Below are 24,930 nucleotides of genomic sequence, written 5' to 3' on the forward strand. Positions count from 1 at the left end.
TTTTGGCATAATTTACTACTGGAGGATTGGTGAGCTCCGTGGTCGAATGTATGGCACGCGTCAACAATATTGTCATTGCACTGAATTCAAGGTCAATGAATCAAAGAGATTGTAAAAAGGACTTGGAACAACCTCTCAATCATCACAAACAATTCCAAAAGTCAGGACAAATCAGAACTTCATCAATCGTGCTCACAAGGCCAGATAAGATAATTACAAAGCCCTGAGAATATAAATGTAGCAGTTGACTGCTTGGCAATCAATGTTATTTCAATCACATGGGTGGACTTAGCATCTATTGCTTTTATTGCAAAGGAAAAGGAATAGATCAGCGTTTAATGACACATGCACTCACAATCAATCACCATTATTTTCCCTTGGCTGGGTGGGAGCTGACTACAAGCGATCAATATCAGTACATGTTACACATTTGGAATCCGTCTTGGATATTCTCCCAGGTCCTGCGTCATCTGTCACTCCTGTAAGTGCACCAATTCCCTCAGCATCAGGAGTTGATTTTGCTACCCAATATTTAGATCAGTGGTTCTCAAACATTTTTGGGTAAAGGAAACTTTCAAATGCATTCGTAATCATGAACACCCTCATCTAAATTAAAATAATCATAATATGAAAGAGCTGCATGTGAAGTGTGTTTTTTTTTTTAATAATGCTTTTCATGAAAACAAGTATTTCCTTGCAGATACCAATTAGATAGGTGTGCCTGCTTCTCACTGCAGAGCCTGTCTATCCTTAGCAGGAGCTCAGAGAACAGGGAAGAGCAGAAGCACTGTGGGAGCACAGCACAAGAGCATGGAAGAGTATGGAAAAAGCAGGAACCCAGAGACAGCAGAGGAGAAATGGGAAAGGGAGGTGGTGAACAGTGCAGAACACAATAAGAACACTAGAGCAGCAAGAGTGCCAGGGGACCAGAGCATGCCTCCAGCCACCGCTCACTCACTCTTCATGCAAATCCCCCACCCGCATAAGGCCGGCCCTGTGTCGTGGACTCCCTGGAAGGTCTCTATGGATCCCAGGGGTCCATGCTCCCATTCGACAACCACTGATCTAAGTGCACAAAAACATGACCCAGGAGTGTGACGATATGCTGCAGCACTGGTGACCACATTCTCCGCTCATACCATTGTGCACTTCCCCAATCTTCAAGAAGGCAAACTGATTCACAGATTAGTAAAAATATGAATTTTTAAGTTTCTTTATTTACAGACAATAAGTGCATGCACAGCGTAACATTTATAGCAATTCTCACCTTATTTCAAAACTACCCCAGTTCCTCCTCCCACCCAAAAGAAAACAAAATATCTCCCAGCTTGCAGTCTATGTAACACTTTTCTTTGGCCAACTGCATCACTGAATCAGACCAAGATTTGGCCTCTCTTCTTAAAGAGGCTGGTCAAAGCCTACCTGATTCTCAGCAGATCTCAACAATTGACCCGAACATGTGGCTCTTTTAAGTGACCTCTCCCGACATGACATTTGCAGTTGGACCCAACTCAATCGTTACAGTGCAGGAGGAGGCCATTTGGCCCATCGTGTCTGCACTGGTTCTCTGAAAGAACAATTCCCTCAGTTCCATTCCCCCACCTTCTCCCCATAACCCTGCACATTCTTTTTCATATAACTGTCTAATTCCCTTTTGAATGCTTCAATTGAATCTGCCTCCAACACAGGAACTCCTTTCTCATTCAGACCTCGGGCACTAGAGCCACTAATTAAATTGGCTCCTAGCCCTTCCAGAGTTGAGGCTTCTTCAAACTAGCTCCTGCAGGAACTCCAGAGGGTAAAATATACCAATCCTTAATGAGTTAATATTTACCAGAAGCTTTTGAATGTGAGAATGGCTTATCCTTTAGTTTCCAGCAGATGAAGATAGCAATTTCAATGTTTGGTTCATTAGCTCTTGTGTAAACCCATTAACACACTTCACTTTGTCCCCAGCCCAGCTACCTCTATCATAGTGGGAGAAAGGAATCTGAATCTTGGTGAATTAACATTTAAAGATAAAGCATAAGCATGAAATAACTCCTCTGAAAAGAAAACTCCCCTATATTATATTTATACATTACAAGTTTACTTGATATGTTTTGCCTAATTATTTACATGCTAACTAGTTCCATGGTAACATAGTGGTTATGTTTCTGGACTAGTAATCCTGAGGTCTGGACTAATGATCTGGAGACTTGAATTCAAATCCCACTATGGCAGCTGGGAAATTTAAATTCAGTTAATTAATTAAATCAGTAATGGTGGCCATGAAACTACTGGATTGCTAGAAAAACCCAACTGGTTCAATAATGCCCTTTCGGGATGGAAATCTGCTGTTCTTACCCGGTGTGGCCGATGTGACTCCAGACCCACAGCAATGCGGTTGATTCTTAACTGGCACCTGAAATGGCCGAGCAAGTCACTCAGTTGCCAGCTCCAGCTTCTCAAGGGCAATTAGGAATGGGCAATAAATGCTGGCCTTGCCATCGATGCCCACATCTCATGAATGAATAAAAAATTAAGACATCTTCCATTACAAGACAGTCATTTTCTCCACATTTCGTCACGGTCCTGTAGTTTTTTCCCCCTGGGAATATGCAGTTTGCCTTTAAGGCTTGCAAAGGTTCAGTATTGCTTTAAGAACCAGCAAGCCTCAGGAGTTATAGGAAGGTGCATTTCTGTTGCCTTAGAAATAGCCATTTGGGGACTGCAATTCAAAGGGTGCATTCTCGTTACCATAGATACAGCCAATGGGAGTGAGTATCAAGTGATACATTTGTTACAATTCAATTTTGAACTGACTTTTAGTTGAAGACAGTTTGTTCTAACAGAACACAGACAGAGGACACACAGCTGTAGTGTTTTGCACCTGAAAAAAAAGCTCTCAACCACTTAAACTGAAGGAATAGGATTTTTGTCTGTTAATTATTATCTCTCAAAATTCTAAAAAAGTCAAGTCAAAACAGAGATCTCTGGTAATTTAAACTGAAGGAAGGGAAGTTAGACTGTGACAACCTTTTATTCCTCAAAAACTCTGAAGACAGACTGATTCTATTGAAAAAGTGTTTGCAAGTCATTAATTGTTGAAATTCGCTGGAGAAGGAAAGCATCACCTACTGCTGGAGTTGGACTACGGACTGTTCTACTGTGGAAGAACCTTTTTTTTCACATCGGACGTGAGGATTTCAAGTAACATTCTGTGAGGACTTCAAGCAACACTGGACTGTAAATTTGCAAGGACTGTAATTGTTTCTATTTAAATGTCGTTTATATTTTCATAGTGTTTAAGAATTTAGTTCTTCTAACTAAAGAGTTAATTTATTGATTTAAAGACACCTGGTTTGGTTAGCCTCATTCGGGAGTTAATAGATGGTACTATTTGGCTGGGTGTTTCTTTAATTTGGAAAGTTTTAAATGATATGTTAAGCGATCTGTGGAGCGACAGGATTGAATTAACAGTGCGTTTTTCCCACCACAAATCAGAATCGTATATTTTGACTGGGGGGCTTTGACTGGAGCGGTCGGTCGTAACAATTTCTCTAAGCAATAATTCCATATGGCCAGAACGTGACGAGTATTTTGAGTGCTAGAATATTCTACAGAACTTTTGAGACAGTACAAGTTACCTTGGCATGAAAGTTTCTTTCCAGTTTCTCCTTGTGTTCTTTGATTTTTTCATTCTGATCTCCCCTTAGCTGCTCAAGTCCCTCAGCTAGTTTGCTCTCATATTCCAGTTGACGACCAGACTCGATTTCCCGTAGTCTATTTTCATGCTTCTTAATATCCATCATTTCCTGCATGAACAAGCATTAACGCAAAGTTAGAGAATAGTCAAACAGTTCTGTGGATTCATCATAAATTTTCCAAATGTGCGCTTTCAAAACAGGATATTAAATTTAAAAATACATTATAAAAGAACCTTCAGAGCTCAAATTTGACCATTTCTAATTAATTGCTGGAATTTTCTACAATGAGAAAACATTTTCAGCATGATGACACTGGATATTAAGTCACCAATACCAGGCACTATGGAATGAGAGATGCAGATTAGGTTATCCACTGTACTTAATTGCCATATTGAGAAAGAAAGGAAAATTGGCAATAGACTCAATGGACTATTGTGCTGATCATAAGAACTTCTATGCAGGGAATGGAGGGTCAGTGGGGCAGAAAGAGATGGATGTTAAAAAATATAATTATATTAAAAAGCGACTTTTATAATCCAGCAATTGAACAAAATACAATTTGTTTAAAAATGCTTGACATATAGCTTCCTCAAAATTCAGATCTTATTCTTCCAACACACAACTCTGCTGGTTCAAATAGGAAAAAATAAAATTTATCTGTAAACAAAACAAGTCCTTTTACCAACACAGTAAGCTGGGTTTGATGAAAAGAATCCAAGTCTACATCTTCTGGTCTGGGACCTTGTTGGTATATGCCAGCAATGAGCACTTTCACCACAGAGGTGACCCCTAGCAGCCACAGTCTTCTGGGGAACAGTTCTAAATTTACACAACCCCGTGTATAAAAGGGCTTTCTGATTTCACTCCAAAGCTCTAATTATAAAAGAATATGATCCCTTGTTATGGATTCCCTCATCAGAAACCAGTTTATCTATCAATGGTATCAAATTACTATCATTTTAAAGATCTCAATTAGATCACCCCTCAGTCATTTAAATTCAAGGGAATATAAACCATGTTTATGTTACTGTTTCTCGTATTTAATGCTTGAAGCACTACTTTCATTCTGGTGAAAACGCACCATACTCCCTCCAAAGCCAATATATCCTTTCTGAGGGGTGATGCCCAAAATTGAATGCAGGACTCCAGATGGGGTCTGACCAAACCTCTGCAGTAGCTTTTAGGAATTTGTGTACATGGAAATCCAAATCCTTTTGCTCTTTACGTTTATCACCATTAAGAACTAAAGTGGATGACCTCATACATCCCCACACTGAATTCTGTCTTCCACAAGTTTTTCCATACTTATTTAAATTGCTCTATGTCCCTTTGTAACTTCCTGCTCCCATCTGCAAAATGTACTGTGCCTCCTAATTTAGTCACCTGCAAACCTGGATATACAACTCTATTTGTTCACCCAAGTCATTGATACATGGTGAAAAGCTGAGGCCTCAGCACAAAACTTCAGAACTCCACTTGTCAGATCCTGCCAGAGAATGTTTTCTTTCACCCTACTTTCTGTCTTCCACCTCTCAACCAATTACAAATCCATGGCACAGGAATTTCTTGAATTCAGTGTATTTTCAATTTTTTGAACAATCTCTTGTATTTGAACCTTATATGGACTTCCAGGAGGCATTTTATAGACAACATAAAACACCGAAATAGGAGCAGAAGTAGGCCTTATCGCCCCTCGAGCCTGTTTCACCATTCACCAATTCTCTACCTCAACTCCACTTTGCTGCTCTATCCCTATATCCCTCTATTCCCTTAGTGTCCAAAATTATATCTCAGTCTTGAATATACTTAACAAATGAGCATCCACAACCCTCAGTCCTAAATGGCTGACCCTTTTTCCTGAGACTATGACCCCTCGCTCTAAACTCTCCAGACAGGGAGAAAAAAAACCTCGCAGCATCTATCTTGTCAAGCCCACTCAATCTTAGATGTTTCAATGAGATCAGCACTCATTCTTATAAACTCCAGAGAGTGCAGGTCCATTCTACTCAAAATCCATTGATACTTCCTTGTCCAATATGTTAGTGACCTCCTCAGAAAATGCAACTAGTCAGACATGACCTTCCCTTCCCCACAATTTGTGTTTAACTGATAAGTCTGTCATTTCCTGGTTTCCCCCTCCATCCCTTTTAAATGCAATGATATTTTCCAGCCCAAAAAGGTACAATCCCCAAATCTAACTAATATATTTGCAGTGTCCTTACCCATTTCTTTTAAGCATTTAAGATGAAAACCATCAAGTCCTAGAGACTTGTCTACCTTAAGTCCTAATATTTTCTCCATTACCATTTTCTTAGTCCAGTAACTTCCCTCCTTGGCCTTATATTTTGGTTCCCTTGTACCAATGGTATTTTATCCTCTTCTTCCACTGTGAGCAGGGATGTAAACTGTTCATTCAATAAGTCTGGTATTTGTTTGTTGTCTATTATAGTCTCACCGCCACCTACCTTTAATGGGCTTCCACTAGGTTTCATAGGTTTTGGGCAATCACCTAAAACCTGATAAATTTCTGGAATCCTTGGTGCTGGTTAAGTGCAAAATACATTCAGTGCAATCTAAGTTTCCACGATCTTCTGTGCTAGTTTAAAAAACATCATGCGAGAAGCCTGCCCCACTCACAGAACTGGGCATGGACCCTCCCCACCCGCCAAACTCAGAAGAATTAATCATCATTGTGACTTTCCTCTAATTGCGTCCATTTACAGGCCTTCGAGGCTCTAAAAATGAAATTGGTTTATTGAGGCAAGGACACCAATCGGTATAATTTAAAAGTTTTTGAATGTAAATTAACCAATTACAGTGCCCCAACATAACCAACAAATAGTTCTGTATATTTTTCTTCAAAAAAAAAGACACTCAGTAATTTAAAATAGAGTTTCTCACGTGGTAGTGCCAATTTTGATTAAAAATGCTTAACTCTTTTGTGATCGGTCCATTTTCAGTTGTATTCGTTGAGAGGATTTTATTTTGGTATTAAAACTTAGGATTTCAATGTTTTTTTAAAAAACTGGAAAAGGATTTCAGTGGACATTGAAACACCTGCAAATAGTTGAACTTTATGGATGTTTCGAAAGGAAGTTCAACAAAAGCTGAACTGGTAAATAAGGACTGTAATGCAGGTAATTTCAAGGAAACCAGCAGGAGGTTGATCTCAGAGCTACCCTCTGTTATGACAGGAGAGAATTTATAACTGGGCATGTGACCTGCTTCTGAAAGGTTTTGGTTTCAGTTTGGAACTTCTAAAAGCCAGAACGTTTGGACAAAAAACAGGCATTTGAAATTTGATTTTGACCTGCCTGGAGATCAGAAAACGACCCAGAAAAAGTACTACCTCTCTGTAAAGGAATCCTGCATCTCTTGAGAAGAAATGCTGAATTTCAAATGTGGCAGATTTCTATTGACTCCTGTCTCTGAAGAATCCCTGCATCAAGTGTGGTTCCTGTTGCCTCCTGGGTTTAAGAAATTCTGAATATTGGAAGAAACCTTTTACGGCTGTACTGCTGCTGCAAGACCTAAAAAGATCCTTATTGCTGCACACTTGGTGGAAGACCTTATGTGAGGCCATTTACCGCTGAAGCTCTTTGAATGTCTACCCATCACAGACATCAACCTTGTCTGGAAAGACTTCACGTGGTATCCAACAACTTGACTTTGGGACACCTCACCAAACCAAAAGAACCTCCTTCCAGATCATGACAGTCGAAGTTTCTTTGATTCCTTTCACTGCTATGAAACAGCTGTAAACCAAAATCCTTTTTTTCCCGGTTAGCTGGTTTTTGGATGTATGTGTGTGAGGGCTAGGAAGAAATAAGGGGCTTTAATGTCTCAATTTGTATATAGATCTACTTCATTATTGGTTAAGACTCAGTTTTATAATAAACAGATAATTTTGTTGTAGGTTTCAGAAACCTGGTTGGTGTGCTTTATTCAGAGACACAGAGTATCTGATTGGCTGTTTCGGTAAGTGGGGAAAATTTATTGATATGCCGTGACCTGTGGAGAAGTGGGACTGAATTAACAGTGCACTCCTCCCGCCTCGGTCATAACATAGTCAAACTGCACCATGTTACCACTGAAATATATCCAAAAGGAACTTTTTTTTTAAAAAAGAACTTATGTTAAACAAAATATATTTTAAAACCCTGCCCGATTACACTGGTTCATACCAGATTGTGTGCTCAATGATATAAAAATGAGTTTGAGCAGAAACTCGAGGAAAGGAATTTCTCAAAACTAGTGCAATTTTGGGCACAATATATGCCAGTATCACCAGCTGCACCCAAAGGAGAAACTCTACCCCACAGTATTTCAATCCTCCTGTAGCAACCTGCGTCTACCCTGGCCACATTTTAACAGCCAGTCCATACAGCTGACAAATCACATTTGCACAAAGGTGCCTCCTATGCCTGACCGTCACTGTATTTATAACACAAAAACAAAAAATTTTGAAAATACTCAGCAGGTCAGACAGCATCTGTGGAGACAAACAGTTAATGTTTCAAGTTGATGACTCTTCATCAGGACAGATTTATGAAAATTTTTCCTGTTAATTTTAACATCCCTTTTTACAGCTCATTTCTTTCTTGCCTTTGATTTTTTTGGAACTTGTCCAGTTTGCTGGATTTCCACTTTTCCTTGTATTTGTGTGAGCCTTTTCTTTTAGCTTATTATCTCTTACCTTATTTATTGTCCATGGTTGCTTAACTACACAAGTGGAGCTTTTGCCTTTTGGAAGTTATGTACTGGTCTTGTACAGTGAAACTTGTAAATTCGGGATACCCAAGGAGCTTATGTCAGGTGTCTCATTTTCAGGTACCCTTATTTTCAAAAGGCTGCATTTGCTGAAAATGCAAACTCTCGGTGGCGCAGTACTAGGACATGTGCAAATGCAGCCTCTTCCGCTGGAACGTCATTGTCTGCAACATTCAGGCAGCTGCCAGGATTAAAGATGGCACCGCTCAATTTATCACAGAAAAAAAATGCAACCTGAATATCCACTCAATGGCTGCCATCGCCACCTCCATCCAACCCCAAAAGTCTCCGGCTCCCCCTGCCATTGATCTTCTCTCTGTCGGTCCCTCCTGCACCAGTCTTCTCAGCGCTGGCAACCCGTTGCCTTCTCTTAAGCACTCGCTACAGCATCACTGGTTTCCCCCTCCGTCAGCCGGTCAGTGCACACCTCGCCACTACTCCCCCCGACCGCCGCACCCCCTACCACCCCGCTCTCCGGCCGCTCATTCCTCGTCTCCCCCCCACCCGCCCCAGAAGCTAGCTCCAGGTTGCATCACTTCGTTCTCCGTGCGCCACCCGAAGAAGCAAGTCTGCGGTTGGGGGTGGGGGGGCGGGGGAGAAGCGGCCGGTGGGGAGGAGCGGTAGGGGGAGAAAGCATCGAGGTCTGGGACGAGTGGCCGAGGGGTGGGGGGTAGAAAAGGAGGAGAGTGGCCAGAGGGGCGAGTAGCTGAGTTGGGAGGAGCGAGTGGCGGGGATCGAGCTCCAGCCTCAAAGTCCCCCATTCAGCCAGAAAAAACGATTGCGATCGAAACGCAACCTCTCCTCTTTCCACTTTCAGAAACTCACACCGAAGATTGACGCATCTGCGAAGACCAAAGACCAAAGCAGCCAACTGGTGGGGTGGGGGAAGATACCCAAATGAAAGTTGCAATACACGACGACGCTTTACCCCACATGCCTGAAGACCAGGCACATGCGTGAAGAATGACCAGGTGTGGCTAGTTGACGTTTTCTCACGCAGGCGCCAACTAGTCCTGGCAAGACCTAGGCTGCGCACGTGCAGCATCTCACTGACAGCGGCAGATCATTTACGCATGTGTGCAGCTTGGAGCGCTCTAATGGCGCTGGCGGAAGTCACTTTGTTTTCAAAGTTGTCGAATGTACAGTAAACCAGATGAGTCAAATATCCCAGGATTGGCTGTACCTTCTGCAATGTTCCTTTCTTTTTGCAACTTCACTTGGATCGTGCCCAATTCTGAAGCCCTGCCAGCAGGAGGTAATTTAATTTTCTGTTCATTAGGTTTCCAAGTTCAGTGCCATCCCAGGGTCCTTTTCCATTGAAGGAGGAATGTTCATCTCTCCCGTCCCACCTCAATCCCCATTCCCATCTCCATTTCTCCCAGCCCCCTTCCCCTCTCCCCGTCTCACCCCCACATTCCTCAGGCTGCTCCCTAGACCCCATTTCCCAGGCTTCACCTCTCCCCCATCCTATTCCCTTTACCTCCCTCTCCTCAAACCCTCCCACTCACAGGATTTCAGGCCATCCCCCCACTCCAGATGATCGTGGGGCGCTGAATTCACAGTGTGTAACCAGTTGCGACTCTCTGCAGTGACGGCTCTGAGCACCAGTTGCTGATGAACTCAATGGAAAAGGCGAGAAATGATTCTGTTTAAATGAAAACACTTCAACCTTGTAGCTGACTCATGTGTCAGACTGACTATCAGGTGGACTACCATGGGAAATTTATCTGCCAGGCGTTTGGAGGCAGCGTTCGGGATAGGAACCCGATTCCAGGAAACTGTGGAGTGATGTGATGTTCCTCATTACACTTTCCAGCTTCTATGGAATGGGGAGTTCTTCACCCAGCATCCACAGCAGGGAAACTGCTCTAAACCTGGGATAGGGCCTACTAGCATTCAGTTTTAGAGATGGAGTACTTTCTCTGCTGCTATGGATGTTGCATAAAAAGATCTCCATTTTACAAAAGCTGCTTCTGTCATCCTCTGATACCTTGCATTGACAAATGTGTCCCATGTTTCAACTTGTAAACAGACTTGATGTATTGATGGCTGTCCATAGTTCGTAATTTGCAAGAGTCCGCGGTTTTAAGGTGCAACTTGTGTCTATTACAACGTAAATTACTTGCGACGGTCAGCAAGTGCCAATTTTTTGCCGGTGTCACTGTATGGTACCAAATATATCTTTGAACACTTCCCACTATTTGTCGGCTTATCGATTAACATTTCACCCCAGTTTATTGTGGTCAGTCTATTTCTCAACCAATTGAAATTTGCTTTACTCAAAGTTAAAACTTTTCTGTCTGTCTTTCCCTTCTCTCTCTCCAACCCAATATTAAATTCAATCACATTATGATCACTCTTTACAAAATGTTCCTCTACAATCAGATGGTTAACTAATTCTGTTTTATGCCTCATTGGTAAATCTAGTACGACCTGTTCCATCACCTGTTCTGAAAAACACTGCTGTAGAAAACTGTCCGAAATAATGTTCTAGAAATTTGTTAACTTTATTACTTGAGCTGTTCTGCTTCTCCCAATCTATATAAAAATTAAAAGCACCCACCATAACCAAATTGCTTCTGCACCCTAATCTTCATATTTATATGCCCCCCAGTATATCACTAGGTTAGCAAGAAGATCCTAGCAGTCATGCATTTGTTGCTGTTCCTTATTTATGCTCATACTGTTTATATTGCTTCTTCACCCTTACTGAAATCCTCTCTTTCTACTGCTGTAATTGGGTCTTTTATCAATATTATTCCCCCTCCTACTTTCCAAAGATCTTATAGCTTGTAATATTTATTCTCAGATGCCAAAGCTGTTGGCCAAGTGTCTACAACGTCCAGAACATCATGCCCTTTAAACAGAATATATGCTTCTAACTCACTTGTTTTATTTCTTACCCTATGTGCAGGCATATAACAAAGTATTTGTAGCAAAGAAACAAGCCATTCAGCCACTCAAGCCTCCTGCTGCCCCTCTTCATCTGACCTTACTGAGATCCTTCTATTCCTTTCTTTCTCATGTTAATACAGTTTCCCCTGGAATGCAACTATGCTATTTGTCTCAACTACTCCCTGGGGTAGCGAGTTCCATGTTCTAACCACTCTCTGTGTAAAGAAGTTTCTCCTGAATTCCCCATTGGATTTTTTAGTGACTATCTTAGAGTTATTGATTCTAGTTCTGATCTCGCCTGCAGGTGGAAATATCTTCTCTATGGCGACCTGGTCAAACCCTTTCATAATCCTGAAGGCCTCTATCAGGTCACCTCTCAGCCTTCTCAGAGAACAGAGCCTGTTCAACCTTTTCTGATAGCTCTAACCTCTGTGCAGAGCTCTACTTTGTAACAGTTCCTACTCCGCCTAGTGCCCAGATGTTCCCCCTGCCCCAACACTTCGATGAGGATGCTCTGAATATTGCTACGCAGGGAATTAAATATGTTATTTTTATTTTACCACTGCAGTTTATTTTTAAACAGGTATATTGTTATTGCTTTCAATAACATCTGTTCCAGAAATATATAGGTGTTATCACTTTTGAAACTTCAATCTTTGCTCTCTCTCATTTTTATCTTTAGATATCTGAACTATCCCTCCCCACGACTATGTCCCTTTCCTGGTTTAAATTATTTTACATGGCCTTATTATTTCTGTTCTCTTATGGAATATAAAGTTCTTTAGACACAATATTGCTCTTTCAGTCATATTTGAAATTAATACACTTTTAAACATATAAGGTTGCACAGGAGATCAAGAATAAGGTAAATGAGCCAGGAACTTTGCCATCAGATGCATTACAGCCCTCCTCAGGAAGGTATTTCATGAGGTAGTTCGAACAGCTGGTTACCGATCACAAAGGGAAACAGATGGTGACAAAGAAAAATCATACTTGTATCAGGTCCCCCATCTCACATCTGGACACAAGTTTCCCAGACATTCACCAATGTTGCCCTGCACACGTACCCATAGGAAACGTCCTATCTGATTAACAAAATTCTGTTGGCGACTTTGTATTGGTTGTGCATGCTTGAATGCCTAATATAAAAAGGACAGCAAGGAAATCTGGCTATAGTACTTCTGTAACGTAAAGGAGGTGGGCGATTGCAGCCAACTGAGCCGCTCTGGAATTTAGCACAACTTCATGATCTTTAAACACAGCCAGTGCCACTGATCAATGAGAGTTGATCTTATCAAGGGATCTCGCACAAAAACAGTTGTAACTGCTTTAAACATCAGATGCATACCTTCGCATGGAGGTTTTTCTGAAAATCTAACTTTTCCTGCAACGTTTGTAGTCTGTTTGTCAAGTCGCATTTTTGTACCCTTTCATCTTGTAGTTGTGTTTTGGCATCATTTGCAATTGAATTAACCTAAAGTAAAATGAAACAGATAACATGAGTATCAACGTCTTTTTTGAGGAGGGGAGGGATCAAGGTTGCTGGTACACCATGCTTACTTTTGCAATTTGAACTTGGGCTTCAGACAGCTCTTTCTCCAAGCTCCTCTTCTCACTCAGATATGTTGCCACCTCAGCCTCTTTGGAGTTCAGTAAAGTTTCCAGATCTCTTACCCGGGCCAAAGAAGATTTCAACTCAGATTCCTTTTTTGTATTTCTGGAAGAATAGAACATTACATAGGATTTTCATTCCAATTATTTCTACTTGGACTGGAGTTAATTTATTTTACTAGTTCTAAAATTTGACATATTAAAATCAAAGCACATCTGCTGCTTTTGTATCGAAGCAAAAGGACTTGCAAAACAAAACACACTTCCTCACATTAAACAGAAATCTTTCTTACAATTACTTTAAAAAGCACCAGCCAGTAGATCAGTGCTGCAGTAGAATTTGCCCCTGTAAAGAACTACAGGCCCAACTAATTTGCCTTGCATAATACAATGATAACAGAGTTGCTGACTAGTTATTGTAATTAATCTCTCTCAATTAGTTTACAACACACATGACCTGGGAAAATGCAAGTGGTGGAGAGCTTTGACAACCACAGGTTCAAAGTCACCAGCTGCTTCCAAGCATGAAATAACTCAGATATTGGGCTGGATTTTACAGCAACCTCTGCCCCCCAACCACCCCCCATCCCGCAACATTGGTGGTCTTGCCGGGGCAGAGGCAGAAAATGCATTCAGGAGAGGCCCACCACGAGCCGCGACACAGAGGCCCGGCGCGATATTGCCAGTGGCGGTGAGGCCTCGTGGTGGACCCCCGCCGCTTGAAGACGGGAGCAAAATCTGCATATTTTTAAAAATGCAAATGAATTAATTACTTACTTACCTGCTCCCGTGTCTGTCCCACTCTGATATTGGTGCCAGTGGCTGGCACTCCCACACCTCTGTCCGGAGATCCAAGGTGGAACACTGGTGGGGGTTGGGGGGTTGGAGGCGGGGGGGGGAGGGGGAGGGTGGGGGGAAGAGAGCAGGTAAGTTTCTCTATGCAGGGTGGGGGAGCGACATCACAGTAATTTAATTAGTCTCAGAAATGGTGGGAAGAGATAAAGCTTAAGGTGTGTGAACTTGGCGGGGGTTGGGGAGAGGGGAAATCACGTGCACCAGATAAGTGTTTTGGGGAGGGGTGAAAAAAAAAAAAAGAGGGCAGGTACTTAATTTATGGTTATTTGGGGGGGGGGGGGGAGGGGGCGCGCGGGATCAAACTTATTTAATTTTTAAAAATGTCCCTTTAAATTTTAAATTGCAATGTAGGGTACAAAGCCCTTTAAAAGTGGTGTCGGTGTCTGCACAGTGATGCCTGACTCCGTTGCCGGGACGGACTGCCCGTCCCCTCAACATCATCAGGAGGGCGCTGGGGGGGGGGGGAACGCACCACCCCATCCATTTAAATGAGTCGCTGTGTTTAATATTGCAGCAGCTCTGTGAAGTACCGCCCGTGTGTGCAGGCCCCCATTATTTATGGCCACTGCCGATTTCAGCAGCGGCAATGTAAAATCCAGCCCACTGTATCCCAAAATATTGTTTTCTGAAAGAAATCTGTTCGATCTGCATTTGAATTAATCGATATTAATGGCTTCCACCATCTCCCTATGGAGTTTATTGCACTGATTATTTCAGGTTCTACTGTTCTGGGAAGACAGAATTTCTTATCAAGGTCTTGATTATCTCGTCCCTTTCGGATCCTACAAACAGCAATCATATCAGCTCGAAACCTTCTACTTTCCAGTCAGAACATGTCCAATAACAATCAGATTTTTTAATCCTCTTTCATCATTCCGATTCCTCTATTCTGTATCCTTTCAATTGTTGCAAAATCTCTTTTTGCATTGTGACAACCAAAACTGTATTCTAAGTGCAGTCATGCCAATGATTTATAAATAGGCAGGATTACCTCAATTTCAGCTCAATATTGAACGTTTAATCCATCCCATCTGATTTGCTTTACTCACTGCTGCTTAGCATTGTTGAAATACCATCAATATGCTGAATGGTTTGAAGCTAACATGCTCAAGGAAACAACAACAAAAGTAAATATAAAGTTTTGCTAAATACATATATGATACGTAAACTAAAAAAAAACCTTTAAAAGGAATCATATTGATATACCATTTGTACATATTTTATCTGCAAACAGGTTTCAAATAGCAGCTGGACCAGGGGGTCAGATGAATGTTCTACAAAAATATTTTGACTGCCTTCCCAGCAAAATGCCTGAAAAGCATCAATTCTGATGATATAATGAGTGCCAATGGATGTTGTTATGAGTCAAACCAACTAGAGGCAGGAGGGCAAAATGCATTGCTTGGGAAGCAATTCCATACACATATCACAAGCTACTTATGTAAATATGGGTTTATAATTATAGTTATAGTTAGCATGAAACTGCAACTCATATGGATGACAAAATCCCATCAACAACAGGAATGGATGGGCTGGCTAACCTCGGACATGCTGAGATTTGTAAGCCCATGAACTCAGACACATCTATGAATAGATCAGTATGTCTACATGCATTTCCTATCATCATTCCCCAAACCCCCCAACTCCATCACTATAAATTCCTCTTTCCATATTCATACTGGAAGCTGCCTATTGGAGACTTGCCAGTAAAGTGGCATATTGCCTCTAATGTGATGCTGCAGCACCATCACAGACAGAATGATGTAAATATAAATGTGACATGTATAATTTATGCCAAGAAATGGGGATACAAAAATTTACCTGGGGATTGCACTTGGGCTTAATTCTCTGTGTGTAAAGTCACATAACATTGACTAGCAAATGAAATCAAACCACAAAATTTAAATATGGAAATGACAGGGTGACCAGAGAATATGAAACAAGACTGGTTACATCAAAAGCTTAATAAATAGAATAGCCCATCAACTCTACGCTGCATCTTGGTAATGGGAAAACAGTAGATTAGTGTACATTTCATCATTTCAGAACCTTGGTTCTCCAAACTCTGGAAACAACTAAACAGAAAAATTTACTAAAGACTTTTGCTGTACTACAAACACCTTTGACAAATGTGTTAAAGTCATTTGCTGTTTTTAGTATGGTACAGTTGTTTTTTGAAAATGAAAATCATGGACCCAGTTACATTCCACTGTCTCATTAGCAACCACTTCAGCCAACAGAATTTGCAGTTAGAATGATGAAATGAAAAAGTGTCCAAATTAATCATTTCAACTGAATTGTGGTATATATGTTTTATCAGGCCATTGGGCATTTTCATTACATTTTACCAGCTGAACAGGGTTGATGAGCTTTCTTTGGAACAGTTGTACTTCCACTAAGAGCAATGCAAGTTTAAAACTGGAACAATTACTTTGTTTTAAGTCCCGGAGTTTAGTCGGGTGTGCAACTGATGATCTAAAATTGTCCACGGCTCTAGAGACAAACCTGCAACCGTCAAATGTTGAATTCAGCAATAATCCAATCGAATTTGGAAGACAAAAGCTATTGTTGCACTCCCTCGTGTTCATAAGCAGCTGTTTGAAAATTTCATGAGCTAACACAGTACTTTAATGGAAAGTCAAGTGACATTAATGGAACCAATCCCTTTTAAAAAACAATCAAGTAATGCCAGCTGTGGCTCAGTGGTGGTATTCTCACCTCTGAATCAGAAGATTGTAGGCTCAAGTTTATAAGGACACGAGAGAGACTCACGGTTGGTGTGTTGCCTCCCAGCTGCCAGGGTACGTGATGTCTCGGATCGTGTTTTTGGGATCCTCAAGGGGGAGGGGGAGGGGGAGCAGCCCCAAGTCGTGGTACACATAGGCACCAACGACATAGGTAGGAAGACAGATGGGGATTTAAGGCAGAAATTCAGGGAGCTAGGGTGGAAGCTTAGAGCGAGAACAAACAGAGTTGTTATCTCTGGGTTGTTGCCCGTGCCACGTGCTAGCGAAGTGAGGAATAGGGAGAGAGAGGAGTTGAACACGTGGCTGCAGGGATGGTGTAGGAGGGAGGGTTTTGGTTTCCTGGATAATTGGGGCTCTTTCTGGGATAGGTGGGACCTCTACAAACAAAACGGTCTTTACCTGAACCAGAGGGGTACCAATATCCTGGGGGGAAGATTTGCTAGTGCTCTTCGGGAGGGTTTAAACTAACTCAGCAGGGGGATGGGAACCTAAATTGTAGTTCCAGTGTGCAGGATGTTGAGAGTAGTGAGGTCAGGGATAAGGTTATAAGGACACAAGAGGGCACTGGCAAGCAAGAGCTTGGTTTAAAATGTGTCTACTTCAACGCCAGGAGCATCCGGAATAAGGTGGGTGAGCTTGCAGCATGGGTTGGTACCTGGGATCTCGATGTTGTGGCCATTTCAGAGACATGGGTCGAGCAGGGACAGGAATGGATGTTGCGGGTTCCGGGATTTGGATGTTTCACTAAGAACAGAGAAGATGGTAAAAGAGGGGGGGGTGTGGCATTGTTAATCAAGGAAAGTATTACAGCGGCAGAAAGGACGTTTGAGGACTCGTCTACTGAGGTAGTCTGGGCCGAGGTTAGAAACAGGAGAGGAGAGGTCACCCTGTTGGGAGTTTTCTATAGACCTCCAAATAGTTCCAGAGATGTAGAGGAAAGGATAGCAAAGATGATTCTTGACAGGAGCGAGAGTAACAGGGTAGTGGTTATGGGGGACTTTAACTTTCCAAATATTGACTGGAAATACTATAGTTCGAGTACTTTAGATGGGTCTGTTTTTGTCCAGTGTGTGCAGGAGGGTTTTCTGACAGTATGTAGACAGGCCAACCAGGGGCGATGCCACATTGGATTTGGTACTGGGTAATGAACCCGGCCAGGTGTTAGATTTAGAAGTTGGTGAGCACTTTGGTGATAGTGATCACAATTCGGTTAGGTTTACCTTAGCGATGGGCAGGGACAGGCATATACAGCAGGTCAAGAATTATAGCTGGGGGAAAGGAAATTATGATGCGATTAGGCAAGATTTAGGATGCGTAGGATGGGGAAGGAAACTGCAGGGGATGGGCACAATCGAAATGTGGAGCTTATTCAAGGAGCAGCTACTGCGTGTCCTTGATAAGTATGTACCTGTCAGGCAGGGAGGAAGTTGTCGAGCGAGGGAGCCGTGGTTTACTAAAGAAGTTGAAGAGCTTTTCAAGAGGAAGAAGAAGGCTTATGTTAGGATGAGACGTGAAGGCTCAGTTAGGGCGCTTGAGAGTTACAAGCTAGCCAGGAAGGATCTAAAGGGAGAGATAAGAAGAGCAAGGAGAGGACACGAGAAGTCATTGGCAGATAGGATCAAAGAAAACCCTAAGGCTTTCTATGGGTATATCAGGAATAAAAGAATGACTAGAGATAGGTTAGGGCCAATCAAGGATAGTAGTGGGAAGTTGTGTGTGGAATCGGAGGAGATAGGGGAAGTGTTAAATGAATATTTTTCGTCAGTATTTACAGTGGAGAAAGAAAATGTTGTCGAGGAGAATACTGGGATACAGACTACTAGGCTAGATGGGATTGAGGTTCACAAGGAGGAGGTGTTAGCAATTTTGGAAAGTGTGAAAATAGATAAGTCCTCTGGGCCAGATGGGATTTATCCTAGGATTCTCTGGGAAGCCAGGGAGGAGATTGCAGAGCCTTTGTCCTTGATTTTTATGTCGTCATTGTCGACAGGAATAGTGCCGGAAGACTGGAGGATAGCAAATGTTGTCCCCTTGTTCAAGAAGGGGAGTAGAGACAGCCCTGGTAATTAGAGACCTGTGAGCCTTACTTCGGTTGTGGGTAAAATGTTGGAAAGGGTTATAAGAGATAGGATTTATAATCATCTTGAAAAGAATAAGTTCATTAGAGATAGTCAGCACGGTTTTGTGAAAGGTAGGTCGTGCCTCACAAACCTTAGAGTTTTTTGACAAGGTGACCAAACAGGTGGATGAGGGTAAAGCAGTGGATGTGGTCTATATGGATTTCAGTAAGGCGTTTGATAAAGTTCCCCACGGTAGGCTATTGCAGAAAATACAGAAGTATGGGATTAAAGGTGAATTAGTGCTTTGGATCAGAAATTGGCTAGCTGAAAGAAGACAGAGGGTGGTGGTTGATGGTAAATGTTCATCCTGGAGTATAGTTTCTAGTGGTGTACCGCAAGGATCTGTTTTGGGGCCACTGCTGTTTGTCATTTTTATAAATGACCTGGATGAGGGTGTAGAAGGGTGGGTTAGTAAATTTGCGGATGACACGAAGGTCGGTGGAGTTGTGGATAGTGCCGAAGGATGTTGTAGGTTACAGAGGGACATAGATAGGCTGCAGAGCTGGGCTGAGAGATGGCAAATGGAGTTTAATGCGGAAAAGTGTGAGGTGATTCATTTCGGAAGGAGTAACAGGATTGCAGAATACTGGGCTAATGGGAAGATTCTTGGTAGTGTAGATGAGCAGAGAGATCTTGGTGTCCAGGTACATAAATCCCTGAAAGTTGCCACCCAGGTTAATAGAGCTGTTAAGAAGGCATATGGTGTGTTAGCTTTTATTAGTAGGGGGATCGAGTTTAGGAGCCACGAGGTCATGCTGCAGCTGTACAGAACTCTGGTGCGGCCGCACCTGGAGTATTGCGTGCAGTTCTGGTCACCGCATTATAGGAAGTATGTGGAAGCTTTGGAAAGGGTGCAGAGTAGATTTACTAGGATGTTGCCTGGTATGGAGGGAAGGTCTTACGAGGAAAGGCTGAGGGACATGAGGTTGTTTTCGTTAGAGAGAAGGAGGAGAGGAGGTGACTTAATAGAGACATATAAGATAATCAGAGGGTTGGACAGGGTGGATAGTGAGAGCCTTTTTCCTCAGATGGTGATGGCAAACACGAGGGGACATAGCTTTAAGTTGAGGGGTGATAGATATAGGACAGATGTCAGAGGTAGTTTCTTTACACAGAGAGTAGTAGGGGCGTGGAACACCCTGCCTGCAACAGTAGTAGACTCGCCAACTTTAAGGGCATTTAAGTGGTCATTGGATAGACATATGGATGAAAATGGAATAGCGTAGGTCAGATGGTTTCACAGGTCGGCGCAACATCGAGGGCTGAAGGGCCTGTACTGCGCTGTAATGTTCTACGTTCTATGTTCTAAGTCTCACTCCAGAGACGTGAGCACATGGGATGCCCTGAATTCATGAAATGTGCTGATATAAATGGAAGGCTTTTTTCTATAAGCATGTAGGATGCCAACTTTAACTCTGAGACAACCAATTTAGTTTGGTTAGAACAACATCTACATTCTACACATTTGCATGGAATATTCCAACTCTGGCCTAACTAATACCTTGTTCAAATTCAATATTGTTTCCTTGTTTTTTTATATTCAAGGTTCCTTTGCCTTTTACTGTTTAGTTGGCCTCTTTCTGTGCTTTAAACTTTCTATGATTCTATGAATGTCTGCAATTCCACTCTTTATACATCTAGCAAAATAATGTACTTCACACTACTCTAAATTCAACTGAACCTGTTGCTAATCTGCCCATTCTGGAAACGGGCCTGCTTTCTTCTCATGGCAGGCCATGCATCAAATTCAGTATCAGAAAACTTCAACACTATTCTTCCTGAACCAGCGTCCAAATTGTTTTTATAACTGGAATACAGTTATCAACTGTAATAAAAAAAAAGTGGGTGATTAAACTACAGATTTCTTTACTGCACATGAAACCGATTCTTGATGTAATTTGACTGGGTGTGGCATCAAGGAGCCCTAGCAAAAAACTGCGTCAATGGGAAATGGGGGGAAACTCTCCACTTGCTGGAGTCATACCTAGAACAAAAGATGGTTGTGGTTGTTGGAGGCCAATCATATTAACCCCAGGATATTGCTCCAGGAGTTCCTCAGGGTAGTGTCCTAGGCCCAACCATCATCAGTTGCTTCAACAACGACCTTCCCTCCATCGTAAGGTCAGAATTGGGTGTCTTTGTTGATGGCTGCATAGCGTTCAGTACCATTCACAATTCCTCAGATACTGAATCAGTCTCTGTCCGCAAGCAGCAAGACCTGGGAAACATTCAAGTTTAGGCTGATAAGTGGCAACTAACAGTTGCACTACACAAGTGCTAAGCAATGACCATCTCCAACAAGAGAGAATCTAGCCATCTCCCCTTGACATTCAATGACATTACCATCACTGAATCCACCACCAACTACATCCTGGGCTTACCATTGACCAGAAACTTAACCAAACTAGCCATATAAGTTATGTGGCTACAAGAGCAGGACACAGACTAAGAATTATTCTGCAGCGAGTAACTCACCTCCCAACTCCCCAGAGCCTGGACAAGGCACAAGTCAGGATTGTGAAGGAATGCTCTTTCACTTGTCTGGATGAGTGCAACTCAAACACCACTCAATAAGCTCAACACTATCCATGACAAAGCATTCTGCTTGATCAGTACCCCATTCAACATCACAACTTGCCAAGGCTCCTTCAATAGTACTTTCCAAACTCATGACCTCTACCACCTAAAAGAACAAGGGCAGCTGGTGCTGTGGAACACCACCACCACCTGTAAGTTCACTTCCAAATTATACACGGTCACTGTTGCTAGATCAAAATCTTGGAACCCGCCCCCCCCCTCCCTCCCTCCCCCTCCCCCTCAGCACTGGGGGTGTACCTGCACCACGTGGAATGCAGCCGTATACGGCTGCAGCTCACCACCACCTCCTCAATGTGGGCAATTAAGGATGGACAATAAAGGCTGCCATTGCCAGCAATGCTCACATCCCAAGAAAGAATAAAAAAGTAATTCAGATTTTAAACTCCCCTGGTCTTTAATTGTGCTATAATCTTCATTGACAACTAGTAAATAATATACTCAGTAACCTCATATGAACAACCCTGTTGCAATGTCTATGTACATTATATACTAAATATAACCATTACTCAGTACCATTTTCTAAAATTCATACCTTTGGGCTTTCAATAATTATTACAGGTTTCTTTTGAAAAAAAAACTCCTCGTCTTTGTTTCACCATCAACTTAGTTTTCAAAATAAGAGTAGTTTGCTACTCAAATGATGATGTTTCTCTAAAATAACTTCAGAGTAATTTAAATTATTCACAAAAGGTCTATAATTCTAGCCAGATGGTTCCTGTAGAAAGAATATGGTAAAATAGATTGCCTTCTCACTTGTTAAAGCACATCATGTTGTCCTCAAACAGATCAATGAGGAAATGACCACCACCCACGTGAATTATGACACCAGGCAGGCTATTGAAGTTTAATCAAGGGGTACAGTGACTGGGCGGGAAAGTGAGGCTGAATCGCAAGATCAGACATGATCATTTTGAATGGCAGAGCAGGTTTAATGGGCCATATGGTCTACTCCTGCTCCTATTTCTTGTGTTCATGCATGGGGCCAATCCCCAATATCGCACAGCTTGTAGTGTCTCACACAAAGACATGTAGACCACAAGGACACCCAGCACTCAATTTTTACATTTGCAAAATGCAGACATCTACATTCACAATACAATCACTTACAAACCTGCATATCCCACACCTATTCGATGAAATTACCATATCTGAATCCATCTCCCAAGTCTTGGCTTTGGTAATGTGATGGTTTCATAGCAACATCTAGCAACAGCTGTTGTCCTTCAGAAGGCCAGTTAAAAAGTGAAAATTCCTCTTAAATACAAAACTCTCAACTTTACTTTCTGCAATTTTGAGAATTAGAATGTACATCAGCAAGTGCGTCTCTCAAATTAATTTTAAATGGTGGAGAATTAACTTTATTAAAAACTTAGTTATAAAAGAGATCAAGTGGAAGAATTTGGGACTTAATCATTTTGTACATTTAAAATAAAATATCAATAGTCAAAGAAAGTTGAACATGGAAAACGTTGGGAAAAAATGAACACTTTCCCCACAGCCAGTTCATGGCCCACTGCTCAGACCCATTAATACATCATTCAAGGGTAGGGTCAAATCTAGTTTTCCACTCTACCATAACCAGCCAATAACTGCATTACCAATTATTGTCCTGAACCAGCCAATGATAGATTAAGCTCTAAGCAAGGGTAGAATAGATAAACTTTACAAAATCACAAAGGAGTTCCTAGGAGTACTAAAAATGGCTATTTGCTCAAAAAGATATTAATCTGCCAACTGGGTGAACCTTTAGACATGCCCATGGTGCATGGAACAATTAACACTTAACCCTTTCACATCTTCAGCAAGTGCTATAGAGACAATGATTACAGATATCACCCCATAAAGGGTACAAGGAATGTAGTGGATATCTTGAAGGGAGTAAGATGGAGGCTGGCTTTAAAAGAATTTTTTTATACTAGTTCTAATGTATTTGATCAGCCCATGCAAATTGACTATATCATGATGCCATTATTGTTATGAGAATCTCCTAAAAATGATCAGTTAAAAAGTATTTCAGATCTCAATTACTATTACTAGTTTTCAGCGATAACTGATATTGCATTAATGGTACAGTTCTGAAGAAAGGTCACTGACCTGAAACTTTAACTCTACTTCTCTCTCCACAGATGCTGCCAGACCTGCTGATTATTTCCAGCATTTCTTATTTTTATTTCTAAAGATATTTGTTAGTTTCTCTTGAAAATTAGTCAATAAAACCAACAAATAATTTCAGAGCATGACAGGCCCCCCATTTTACTTTTATTTTTAGTCATTTTTTCTTTTTTGTGTTTATTTTAATTTAGTTTGTTCAGTATGTTTCTACTGTGCCTACCCACTGTGTTTTATTTCATGTTTGTGCTTGTGGCTGTTCAGTTTTCAGTCCATTAACACCCTATCTGCACTAATGCTTTGTCTTTCAGCACACCATTAACATATTGTTTGCAATTGCTCCATGACCTTCTGGTCAGCTATTCTGCGACCTTGTCCTGTCAATACCTTCTCGTTTGTCATCTCTTGCCCCACCCCACTTTACTTGCTTAAAATCTTTTACATTTCTTATATCTGCCAGTTCTGATGAAAGGTCACTAACCTGAAACATTAACTCTGCTTCTCTCTCCACAGATGCTGCCAGACCTGCTGAGTATTTCCAGCGCTTCTTGTTTTTATAACAAATAATTCTGCTGTGACTCTTTCTTCATCTGCTACTCTGGGGGAAAATACATATTCTCTACTTTCATTTGCGGGTTGGCAGTTTTGTGCTTTTTTAGTTCACACAAACATCCAAGTTAAATAACCTGCCTATGTCCACTTTTGCAATGGTTCTCATCATCTTATGGAACCAAATTATATCCCCACTCAAAAACCCTCAGTGTCCATGTCTCTATAACTTTAAAGTCCCAATCTATCCAAAGTGCAGGCCTCCCAAAATTTGCAAATGTGGAATGAACAGTTTGTGACCATTATTGAATACCCTTTAGATACATCATTGTGTGCCATCCCATTGACGTTTAGAATCTCATTTAGTCAACTGGCTGGTGACCACTTGACAATTCTTTTGATTTTTTTTTAAAAGGCTGCTTGCATTTAAATCCTGACTGTTGGAGATCCCATGTCTACCGGTTGGGTGACAAGAGCAACAACTACTAACTTGGTTCTCCACATAATTTGTCAACTTATATTACGTCCTACCATTTATAATCAGAATGGAGAAAATAAATGCTAACTTTTTGAATGGAGGAATCCACCAGCTGGGAAGCACTGATGGGTTTCAATTGGGTTGAGGTGCCTGTATTGCTCTCACCTGCCCTGTAAGTTGCGGTGCTCCTCATTGACTGAGTTCAGCTCGATTTGCAGCCGATCCCGCTCGCTGGCCGCCCTGTCCTGCGCCTTACTGGTGTCGGCCAGCTTGGTCTCATAGCGGGAACGGCTGTCGGCGCTGTCCTCTTGCAAGTCGGCGAGTTGCTGCAGCAGCGTTTGCTTCTCCGTCTCCAGCAAGAGGTTCCGCTCGATGCAGGCGGCGAGCCGGTCATTGAGCTGCTGCAGATCCTCCTTCTCCTGGAGCCGGCTTATGTTGCCCGGGCTCTGCTTCGCCCCGGAGCCCGGCCGGCGGTGCGGAGTGGAGAATCTGTGACTCATTTCCTTCAC

The 24,930-nt window shown here is 41.9% G+C and overlaps 1 protein-coding gene across 1 annotated transcript in view; it reads right to left on the bottom strand.

Annotated features, from left to right (window-relative positions):
- LOC137352313 (lamin-B3-like) overlaps window positions 1–24,930 on the bottom strand; it is a 60,559-nt gene extending 35,629 nt beyond the window's left edge. Inside the window, exons 1-4 of the mRNA XM_068017598.1 lie at window positions 24,587–24,930; window positions 12,915–13,071; window positions 12,703–12,828; window positions 3,630–3,797 (exon numbers count right to left, since the gene is read on the bottom strand). Of these exons, the coding sequence (XP_067873699.1) occupies window positions 3,630–3,797; window positions 12,703–12,828; window positions 12,915–13,071; window positions 24,587–24,921 (786 nt within the window). The 5' untranslated portion in view covers window positions 24,922–24,930. The remainder of the gene's footprint in view (window positions 1–3,629; window positions 3,798–12,702; window positions 12,829–12,914; window positions 13,072–24,586) is intronic.

The sequence above is a fragment of the Heterodontus francisci genome, chromosome 38, assembly GCF_036365525.1.
Source record: "Heterodontus francisci isolate sHetFra1 chromosome 38, sHetFra1.hap1, whole genome shotgun sequence".
NCBI lineage: Eukaryota > Metazoa > Chordata > Chondrichthyes > Heterodontiformes > Heterodontidae > Heterodontus > Heterodontus francisci.